The 11879-nt window shown below is 40.0% G+C and overlaps 1 protein-coding gene across 2 annotated transcripts in view; it reads right to left on the bottom strand.

Moving 5' to 3' along the window:
- Window positions 1-3935: 3935 nt before the first annotated feature.
- The window catches only part of patj (PATJ crumbs cell polarity complex component), a 207865-nt gene continuing 199921 nt past the window's right edge, over window positions 3936-11879 (bottom strand). For both annotated transcript variants that reach the window (XM_041791897.1, XM_041791898.1), the window contains 7 exons: window positions 10907-11075; window positions 10718-10755; window positions 9957-10079; window positions 9759-9863; window positions 6333-6436; window positions 6127-6250; window positions 3936-5496 (listed from right to left, as the gene is read on the bottom strand). In XM_041791897.1, coding sequence (XP_041647831.1) covers window positions 5350-5496; window positions 6127-6250; window positions 6333-6436; window positions 9759-9863; window positions 9957-10079; window positions 10718-10755; window positions 10907-11075 — 810 coding nt within the window. In that variant the 3' untranslated portion in view covers window positions 3936-5349. The remainder of the gene's footprint in view (window positions 5497-6126; window positions 6251-6332; window positions 6437-9758; window positions 9864-9956; window positions 10080-10717; window positions 10756-10906; window positions 11076-11879) is intronic.

The raw sequence follows: 11879 nt of genomic DNA, 5'->3' as shown, positions 1-11879 counted from the left end.
AGCTATGTCTATTATGTAGCTATGTGGCTAAATGTAAAGCTAACAAAGCTGTAAGCTAAGTAGATAACATAGCTATGTAGCCAAAAAAGGTAACGAAGCTAAATTAGCAATGTTAGCTACATTGCAGATAGCTATGTTGCAAAGGCAAGCGCTTTTAGGAAGATCTTAGGCTAACATGCTTTATTTGCTATGTAAGCTACATCTGCAACATAGCTAATTTGCTTAATCTAAAGCTAATGATGCTACATTGTATATTAGTTATGTAGGTGACATAGATGCACAATGTTACGTAAGCTACATAGGTTACATAGCTAGGTAGCTGAGTCTAAAGCTAACCTAGCTACATAGCTAAAGCTAATAAAGCTACAAAAACTGTAGGTAACAAAGCTACATAGCTAAGTCTACAGCTGAAGAAGCTACATTAGCTATGTAAGCTTTGTGGACAGCTGAGCTTGGAAGCTGAATCTACAGCTGATAAAGCTACATTACCTATGCATGTCAAGTAGCTATGTAGCTCAGTCTAAAGCAGAAGAAACTACGTTAGCTGCATAAATATCAGCTATTCATTTAATGTGAGCTACATAAGCCACATGGGTTACGCTGCAACGGTATGTTAGCCTTCGCTAAAGCCAACAAAGCTAAAGTGAGCAACCTTTTGTGCTACTACTTCTTTACATGGTTTAATCCGGAATTAGACATCAGACCTTTCGTTTTCTTTCGTTTCTTATCCTGAAATGTTTGCCATGATTTCTTTTTTTGAATGTAACAGCCAGACTTTTCTTATAAATAAAGTTGAATTGAAAAAAAGGAAACTTCTTGAATTGTGTCCCTTCTGTTCTGACAGATGTGGCTTCTCACCATAGTGGTCTGGAAAAAGGGGGCGTCTGAGATCTGTGGTCTACATCTAGACCGCTCTGTGATAATGCAGATGTTAAAAAGGAAAAAAACTGAAGTTTTAACAGGACGATTGTCCTCGCTAAAACAGCTGACTCAAAGATTTTTTTTTCTCTTTTAAACTCCAGAGGAAACGACCAGTGAGGAAAACAGAACAGAATGTTTGACTGAGTGTAAACATAGCAAAGCTGCTCTTGATTTCTGACTTCATTTAACAATTCAGACAAAACAATAAAAAAAACAACAGAACAAACATTGTTAATTTCCACAAAGATCAAAAAATAAATTACAGCCATCTACTCTGCAAATAAAGTACCAAAAATTAAGACAAAAACAATAAAGTAGTTTGCACTTGATTGATATGTGTAAGAACTAAGCTTGTCAGAGTTTGATACCACGTTATCTGTTATCATGACCGCATATAGAACACGCTAAGACTGAAGCGTGTCAGACAGAATCAAACAGTTCTCCCTTCTTCGTCTGAGGCTAACAGCTGCTCATCAATATCTAAATATCTGAAACAGAAGATGCTGACAGGAGACTAAATGTTGGCTAAACTCTGTAAGCACCTAACTAACTTCAAGATGGGAAAATAAAGATGACCGCAACAGACGGACATTTATCAAAATCGTCTTGTTCTCCATCCGAGTTCAGGTCAGGGGTTTGTTGGCACGTACCCACATAAATGTTCACGGCCCTAGAGCGGTAGATTCACAGCGTTTATGAGTCAGCTAGGATATTTATGCTGCCCCAAAAAACACAAACAAAAAGGATGAAAAAATGTTTTTAAAACAAAGTAAAGAATAAACAAACAGTAACATAAAAATAAACAAAAATTGAATTAAAAGACAAAATCAAAACAAAACAAAACTTAGAATGACAAAAAAAGAAACAAAAATAATAAACCTAAAACAAACAAAAATAAAGAAAAAGAAAAGGAATAAATAACAGCAAAAAGAAAACAAAACAAACAAAAAAACAATCAACAAAACTTTGTTTTCGTCATTATGCTAAGCAAGGCTAGCAGTTTCCCTTGTTTCTGGTCATTATGCTAAACTAGGCTAATAGTTTCCCTTTGTTTTCAGTCATTATGCTAAGCTAGGCTAATAGTTTCCCTTTGTTTTCAGTCATTATACTAAGCTAGGCTTACAGTTTCCCTTTGTTTTCAGTCATTATGCTAAGCTAGGCTAATAGTTTCCCTTTGTTTCCAGTCGTTATGCTAACTGAACCCTGTTAATGAAACTCAACAACAGAGAACAGGAGGTTTTGATTAAACATCAGTCTGCTTCTTCTACAAAGTACCATTTATATTCTTAAATCTTCATGAAACCATGTTATTTTATTTTTCATCTCTAAAACAAACATGTGGAAGACACTGTATCTGTTGCCGTGGGCGACAGGGAGTCTCCATGCCCACCAGGACCTGAGAGTCATCTCCATGGAGACACATAAATATACATCATCTACATATGTAAGGTTCGTTATTCATCTTGTGGAAGAAAAACAGGCGATCCGTTTCACTATTAATATCAGTGTTTGATTTAAAAAAATATAATAATAATGGATATATTAAGAAATTAAGACCATGTGTGATTAAACAGGACACTTCAACATAATTTAAAGGATCAAGGAAAAAATTGTGCATGTGATATTTATGGAACAAAACTATCATAACCAGGGTTATTCATTTAATTATGAATATTATCATAATTCTTTATGAAAAGAAAATCCTTCGATAAAACATGCTGCAATTTTGACAAAAACCAAAATATACTCACACTTAAATGAAAACAAAATCCATTTCAAAATAAGAATGAATGTAAGCTTAGGACGGCACACTAGATGACTTAGGAACCAATTTGCTCAAGCGCTTCAAACTTTGGACCTAGCGTACCAATATTTGCTGTATATCATTTTTTCATAGAAGCTTATCTATTTCTACATGCTGAAAACATGACAAAACCTAACAGTCAATGCCTGTGTCCAAAACTGCATATTTTCACACTATTCATGCTCAATCTGACATCTCCCTGGGTGTCCAAATTTCTGAGAGGTAACTGGATTTACCACGGATTGGCCAAAATTAAAGTATGGAGCAGAAGCACACGGGCTGGACTAAACTGCTCTCATAAATTGTTTTTTTGGTTGAATGTCCAGTGGTGGAGCTCAGAGGCCAGGAGAAAGAAGAACTACTGTAATGCTTTTTAATAGTGTTGGTATAAATGTCGCCACCAGGGGGCTCTAAATCACAAGAATAAGGAAAGATGAGTAGTAGTGCCAGAGCTTTTGTGTAGTTTATATCCTAGAACTTTTTAATTCACAATGAGAAATCTAAAATCAGCAAAACAAGCTGTTTCTCAACATAGAAAGGCAAAATATGGTGAAATATGATGCCTTTTCTTTTTCAGACATCTCAAATTTGATGGTAAAAGTTAATCAAACTGTGTCTTAACACTCTAGAAATGTTGCTGTAAATGTGAAGACACAGAGATCTACATGTGACTGAATTCTGGATTTTCACCTATTTGCTGGCCCGGTTTAATGTGGGCGGGGCATATAACTGGCGACATCACCGGCCAGCAATGGGGAATAACCCCGCCCCCTCAATGCTACACAACATAAAATCGCCCTGCAGTTAATCTCAGTACAGTCTGTGTAAGCTGATGTCACTGCCTTTATTGAATTAGGGTCGAGCAGAGCAGGCAGATGATTCCTCCAGTCAGGTTGGAGCTTTTTTTTTTCAATCTGAGAGGATGTTCCTTAGTGGGTGTGGCTTAAGCTCATTCAACAGACATGCCCACACCTTCCTAGAGCAGATTTTACTTCCTCATTTGTCATGATTTTGAAGTTTAACCCTTTAAGCGCTAAAGTCGCAAAATTGCGACAAGCAACACTGCTGAATTAAACGGGCTCTAGCTGCAAATATGGTGCTTAATGTTGTTACTACTTTACACCAGGAGATGGCGGACATCAGTTACTTCAATCCCAGCAGCATCTGTGGGCCTGTTTTGGAGAGAGAGAGTTTGATAGACGCACTGACGGTCGAGGAGACGAGGAAGTGATAGTAGTGGTTGTAGTCGGTGCGTAAAAGAGAGAAAGAGAGCGAATTGTAGCGAGAATACTCGCAATTTCAGGAGGAATAGTGGAATGTTCACCCCTGTGACGATGACGTTCAGTCGTCTGGTGAGACCAAGACTGCCAGTGTGTCGGAGCCACAGCGACTCCGTGCATCATGAGAGTCCACAATAAAGCACATACCGAAGCCAATGCTTTTCCTCACCGTGGCTGGGGTGGGGACATGGTGGGGGTTGGTCAAAACACAAATATTGACAGAGGTAGCGGGAATAGAAAAAACACCGTGGAGGTAGGGGCAGACATGGTAGAAGCAGTGGCGGTGGAGGCTGCTTGGAGATGTCAGAATATGCAAATTAGATGAACGAATTTACTCCCACCACAAACTTTGGGTCATACTGAAGATTTTTCTCATTTACAGCATGCCTTTATCTCTAACCACTTTCAAGCTACAGCCTTTTGAAATCTTGATATCACAACTGTATATTTTCTTGAAAAAACTGTGGCACCTAAAAGGTTAATTTTATAAACGTAGAGATGTTTTTTTTGACTGAATTTTGGCCTGGTGGTTCAGAACACACTGACCTGTTATACAACAAACCTAAACACAGATTTATTTTCACTTCACAGAGACTTTAAGTAAGGCGGACCCACATGCTAACTGTTAGCTTACTGTGCAGTATGTTTGTAGTTTCAGACACAGCAATTTTCTGTTTAAAATGCAAATTTAAAAATTAAAAATATATTTATGCTACATCGCCAGAAAAGCTCACTCTTTGATCGTTTAATGTTTGAAAAAAGAAAGTAAAAAATGTTTGTCAGGTTGAAACGAACAGCAGTATCACAGTTTTACAAACGTTTCTTCGCTGGTCTTCACATTTACAGTCACTGCTACTCATCCGCTAACAGCTAAGCAGTCACTTACCTTACAGGAGATGCTAAGCTAACGTGAACAGCTGTCTTACTTCCCTTTTGTTCCTAAACATCACATTTTTCTCATAGATTCCTTCTGTCTGACTGTATGAGTGTTTTTAGGCTGGCTTTAAACGTTGCTTCATGATGACGCCATATTGTTTTTTTATGTGATATTTTGAGTATTAGTTAACAGAGTTTCTCAATCTTTTCCAACCTTTTCTACCCTTTAACCCCCTCTAAACTGCAGTTTGAGTAACTCTGTTAGAAGGTAGAAAAGCAGTGAAAGTATCTGACTATGCTGCAGAGGTTACTGATTCAGACATCGGGGTTTGTGTTGGCACCATGTGATGCTAATTCTTTTTTTTTTGCACGTTGGGAACTTCAGAGTCCACGATCCACGACGCCCTGTGGTCCAAGAGTCAAAGTGTGTTTGCATCATCTTTGAGTATGCATGCAGACGTGTTTGTGTTATGACAGGACGTCCAGTGTGACCGTCCCTCTCTGTTTCTTCAGGATGGCCACCGCCTGCTCGTGTGTGACTCCCTGCAGACTCTCTCCATTCACTGTCAGGATCTGATCGCCTCTTTTCAGTCGCCCGTCCACAGCCGCCGCACCCTGAAACATTCAAATTACACCATCATGGGTTTTTTATAAGAATGTACAACCCTAGTTCCAAAAACGTTGGGTCAGTGTGTAAAATGTAAATAAACACAGACTGCAAAGATTGTCAAATCTCACAGCAGGAATCAAAGTCAAAATGAGCTAATGGTTTTAATGAAATGGTAAGATATGTCAGTCTCATCATCTAAAATGTTGTTTGTTTTATTGTGTATTAATTATGGGGTTTATGGCATTTCAAAATCATTAACTTCTGTTTTTATTTACATTTTACAAAGCATTCCAAGTTTTTTGGAATTGGGGTATTACACAACCACGGTGAGGCCAAAATGTATATGTTGTGTTTTCTTGACTGACCATGAGCTACATGAGAGTGAAAGGTTGGTACATGGTCACGCAGAAAACGCAATTTCTCGTAACCAACCTTGTTTTTGGAAAAACTTGGTTTATTTTCAATCTTGGCCAACAGCACTACATTACCCACAATCCAAGAGTGTCACATTGATGTCCCCCATTGGCTGGGCCTACCTTTATGCAGGAAACCTCAAAGTTTAACCCAAGACTGCCGCTACAAGTGAACTTTGTAGAAACCTTCCAAAAAAGGCACTAAAAGCACAGTTTTCTTACCTTACTAAAGACGGTCTTGACATAGATAGGCAGGTCTCCATGTGGACTCCCAAATCCTCCAACAATACTGAAGCCGAGTCCTTCAGAGCCTTTCTCCAGACTGATGCTGCGGGGCCGTGGACCCCTGATGGAGACAAGGAAGAGGAGAAGGGGGTCACATGGAGCCCATGTTCTGATTAGCGTGTATTCTCTGGGTATGTACTTACTCTGGCTCTGTGGTGTGAGTATCAGTGTTTGCAGATAGACTGGAGCTGCTGGACAAACTCTCCACCTGAGTGGCGATGGCGCTGATGTTGGTGTCTGCGACCACCTGAGACACACACACAAATCAAAAACAGAGGATTTGATTGTTACAGAACGTGTAATTGATTAGGAACCTCATGTTGAGGCAGTTTGCTTAAGACAGGGAGTTCCTGAACTTTTCAGTTGTGACCCTCTAATACCGGTACCACACACTTGGCACCCCCACTCTTCCTGGAGGAAGTTAAAGCATATAACGCTACACACGGCTGTGCACATGTGCTAATAGGCCTATCCCAAAGCTGACATTAGAGCAGCATAAAAGAACACTGCCTAAAAGACTTAGTATTATTTAATATAGTGGAGGTTGTTTGTACACCGCTTTCCATATTATTAAGCAAATGACATTTTTCCCTTATTTTCCTAAATATTAATGCAAATGACAGTGTTTTTCAAGTCATCAGCCATTAGAGCATAATTCAAATGTTTTTGAACAAAATTCATAATGATAACCAATATTTTTTTTAAATAAAAACCTCAGAATGCACTTTTCCACATTATTAAGCAGGCCACAGGTTTCAAGCAAAATAGGAAAGAAAAAGGATCTCTCTGCTGCCGAAAAGTGTCAAATAGTGTAATGCCTTGGACAAGGAATGAAAACATTAGATATTTCATGAAAAATTAATCGTGATCATCGCACTGTGAAGGAATTTGTGGCTGTTCAGAGCGCAGATCGGTTCAGGCAGATAATCACAGATTGGATCGAGCAGTCCCACTCCCATCCCATTCTTAATCCATAGGGTTTATATGATGTCGGTCCACCCTTTGCAGCTATAACAGCCACAAGGTTTAGTAGCGTGGTTATGGGAATTTTTGACCATTCTTCCAGAAGCACATTTGTGAGGTCACACTGATGTTGGACGAGAAGGCCTGGCTCTCAGTCTCCACTCTAATTCATCGAAAAAGATATTCTATGGGGTTGAGGTCAGGACTGCGTGCAGGCCAGTCGTCCACAGCAAACTCTCTCATCCATGACTTTATGGACCTTGCTTTGTGCACTGGTGCACAGTCATGTTGGAACAGGAAGGGGCCATCCCTAAACTGTTCCCACAAAGTTTGGAGCATGGAATTGTCCAAACTCTCTTGGTATGCTGAAGCATTCAGAGTTCCTTTGACTGGAACTAAGGGGCCAAGCCCAGCTCCTAAAGAACAAGCCCACACCATAATCCCCCCTCCACCAAACTTTACACTCGGCACAATGCAGTCAGACAAGTACCATTCTCCTGGCAACCTCCAAACCCAGACTCCTCCATCAGATTGCCAGATGGAGAAGCGCGATTGGTCGCTCCAGAGAAGGCGTCTCCACTGCTCTAGAGTCCAGTCGTGGCGTGCTTTACGCCACTGCATTGCACTTGGTGATGTATGGCTTGGATGCAGCTGCTCGGCCACGGAAACCCATTCATGAAGCTCTCTACCACTGTTCTTGAGCTAATCTGAAGGCCACATGAAGTTTGGAGGTCTGTAGCCATTGACTGCAGAAAGTTGGCCACTTCTGCGCACTATGCACCTCAGCATCCACTGACCCCGCTCCGTCATTTTACGTGTCCTACCACTTGGTAGCTGAGTTGCGGTTGTTCCCAATGGCTTCCACTTTGTTATAATACCACTGACAGTTGACTGTGGAATATTTAGGAGCCAGGAAATTTCCCCACTGGACTTATTGCACAGGTGGCATCCTATCACAGTACCACGCTGGAATTCACTGCGCTCCTGAGAGCGAGCCATTCTTTCACAAATGTTTGTAGAAACAGTCTGCATGCCTAGGTGATGATTTTATACACCTGTGGACATGAAAGGGATTGGAACACCTGATTTACATTATTTGGATGGGTGAGTGAATACTTTTGGCAATATAGTGTATATCTGCACTGTTTATTTTTTACATTTTATTTATTTACTATTTTTTTGCACTGCATTAGAAAATTGTTAGCACACAGAACAGTTCAACTTTTGCAAATGTCAGAAAAGAAAGAAAAAAATATTTACTTTAGGTACAATGGGTGAGCAAAAACAGCTTTTTCCATTTCAGCATGATCTGTTTACTTCAAGTATGTTTATTGCTTTGCCTATGTTGTATGAACAAGCACCATAACCATAAATGCTATATAGGCAACATGCCTTTCTTTTTGTGTTAAGTTAAGTTTGAAAGCTGAAAAAAGATCAAACTGTAGTTCACGCTGTCAGGCTCAATAAAAGGCCTCATGTTGACAATACAGTACATGCTATTGTTTTTTTGTTGTTGTTTTTCCAAGGCTTCATTGGGTAGATCTTGCCTTTTGCACAGGCTGAGGCAAGAGATCTTGGGCTTTAAAAGGTTGATGACCCCTGCTCTAAAGTGAAACTGTGGTTTGTTCTCCTGTAGAAGTCAAAAGAATGTAAGATATCAATCTCTAGTAAAGGAAAACATAATTTACTGGCAGTCTCAGCCAAAAAATACTACAATACCCACAATCCTTTAGTGTTACAGGGATGACTCTGATGGGCGAAGGTGTTGCTCGCCACAGTTCTTAATGACTGCCACCGTTACACATGTTGGTATTAAGCCTTCATCAGTTCACTGAAATAACAGTGAAAATAGTTACATTATAGACTCTGATATCTATAAAAGGGTTTTTTATCCAGTATAAAAGCAATGGAGTAAATATGAAGTGGTTCTTATCTCAAACGGACAGGAGAGCTGCAGAGAGGATGAAAAGGTGTGTTTACTGCAGGCTGATGAAGCTTTAGCATCATAAAGGCCCGCCGCCGCTTTTATTATACTCCCAGCATGCAACAGTCAGCTGGTTCATGCTGATAACACGAACACAGACAAAGTGTGCTGCAGAGAGAGAATAATAAACACTTCTAATAATAATAAATCATGTTTCCTGTTTGTGGGTTAACTCTGCTTCACCTCTAGTTTTTGTCTCTCTGTTTCCCTCCACTTCACCTGAAGCAGGAAAGACTGAGACATTACATCACATCCTGTTTATAAATGTATTTTCACTCTCATAAAATTATAGGTTACGTATCTGATCTATCACTAAGCCCTGCCCCAAACACAACCAGCCAATCACATTTCTTGTAGCTCTACAAAGCAGTCAGACAGAAAAGTATTGGAAAAACATCCGGGGGGTGGTTACAGTACTTTTATAAGCACTCTTTATCGGTGCGATTTACACAGTGTGTATGAGTTTACCTGCTATTTTTAGTAAATACCAAAAAAGTACCAAATACCTGATGTCTATGACTTCTCTCTGTGTCGCTGTCGTATCAAACAGGTACTGATATCTGATTTTTAATAGAGTGATTTGGATTCTGGTCTTATAGCATTCACAGGCCAGTAGAGTTACCTGCAGGCTGATATTTCCGTAGCTGTTCTTCAGCAGGGTGACCACGTTGCTGTGAGAAAGAGCGTCCACTGACTGACCGTTTATACTGACGATCCTGTCACCGACCTGCACACAAACATGAATAGGTTTTCATTGACTTATTATACAGATCATTATCAGAGAATGACCAGAAAAACTCACAAATATCCTTTAGTCTACCTTGAGCCTGTGCGTCTTGGCGGCGACTCCGTTGGCCTGGATCATGGCGATGAAGACGGGGATGTCACCCAACGGGCTGCCCTTCCCTCCGGCTATACTCACCCCAAGGGAGTCGCTGACGCCCTGAAGGGGGGGAGAGAGAGGAAAGAATTATGGCTTAAATGTGCTTCGAATAACACCTGAGAGTAAAACTTCCATCTTCTGTCCTCACTGTAGAGAGAGTTTAGTCGTTACAACTGGTCATCCAAGGGCTCAGGGCGGCTTAACTGTTGCAAGAACTTTTCTTCTTAGTGAAGAAATCCAATGTCTTTTACTCTTACATGTCATTTATACCGCCCTCCGGACACCTTTGAGGTAAACATGTGCACGTATAAAAAACTGCTATTAAATACTGTTCTGGGATCCCCTTATGAACAGCAGACATTCCTGCCTTTAATGTAGCTACAAAGAAAGTCTGAGGGAAGGAGTGAAGCAGCAAAAAACCCAGAGCAGAGCAGGCATCAGTGACAACAGAATGACATTGATTAAGCCAGTAACAGAATAAAGGAGGAGCTGGGGTGGAGGAGGGTTGCGAAAAGCAGCTTGCAGAGGGAGCAGAGAAATACAGCTGGGTATGAGTGCTTTTAGTACGGCAGCAAGAGTGCAGTTAGAGTTTACAGTTGGCCTTCAGCTGATGAGGACTTGCATGAGATCAGCTGATCTCAATTATATGAACTAACACCATACGCTCGATTTTTTGCTTCATATATTTTCGTATTTACCCTTGTGATCTCCACAGTACGAACGCCAGTGTCTCCCCCTGCAAACACACAATAACAATATCAATGAAATAGGATTAATCAACACTTTCATTTTTCTAAAGTAAAAATCTCTTGAGACATCAGACGTCAACTTTTAAAATCTGTCTTCTCACTGATAAACAAAAATAACCTGATTCTCTTTGACCTTACCCGTGCTGTTGGAGGAGGAAGTGATGTCACTTTGGGTCTTTGTGTTGTTGTTAAGGGGGTCATTGGAGGTTGGCGTCAGTGCGTCGGGTGTTGTGGGGTCACATGATGTTGAGGTATGTGTGAGAGGCGGGGCTACAACACCTGAGCTGTTCCCGCTCACACGACTCATCTGAAAAATAACACTTTTATTTATTATTGACTGACTTACTGCCAAATCATTGTTATTATATTTATTACACTTCCTCTATGGGAGGATTTTATTTAGTCTGTGGTTCACTAATAATTTTATTAAAGCATATCCAGGTGTTTTAATGATCCATAGACAATGAAAGACGGAGTATTTCCTTCTGTTTTTACTCTGACATTATTATTTTCATTTGTTTGATAGAATGCTCAACATAGAAGACCATTAGGTTCATAACTGCAAACGAAACAAAAAAAAGGACATTTAAAATTTATCCAACTATAAGCAAATCTGACCAATCAGAGCTGAATATACAGTGCCATGAAGAAGTATTTCCCCCCTTCCTTCTTTGCTTGGTTTTCACACCTAAATGTTTCAGATCATCAAACTAATTTTTATTATCAGACCAAGATAACCCGAGTAAATAAAAAAGTCAGTTTTTAAATGTTGATGTCATTTATGAAGGGCTAAAAGCCTTCCAGGCCTACCTGAGCCTATGTACGAAAGTCATTGCCAACCTTGTTAAATCATGAATTAACCAACATTTACCACATTTTTGCAAAGCTGAGTTCAGTTCGACTATCCACACCTGGACCTGATTACCGCCAGGCCTGTTGAATGAATAAATCCCTTAAATAGAACCTGTCTGACAGTGAAGAAGGCTAAAAGATCTCCAACACAATATGGAACCATCTAAAGAAATTCAAGAACAGAAGAGAAAGAAAGTCACTGACATCTATCAGTCTGAAAGGGTAACAAAGACAATTCTAAGGCTTTGGGACTCCAGAG

This window comes from Cheilinus undulatus, linkage group 7, assembly GCF_018320785.1.
Source record: "Cheilinus undulatus linkage group 7, ASM1832078v1, whole genome shotgun sequence".
NCBI lineage: Eukaryota > Metazoa > Chordata > Actinopteri > Labriformes > Labridae > Cheilinus > Cheilinus undulatus.
This window is presented reverse-complemented; position numbering and strand designations above follow the sequence as displayed.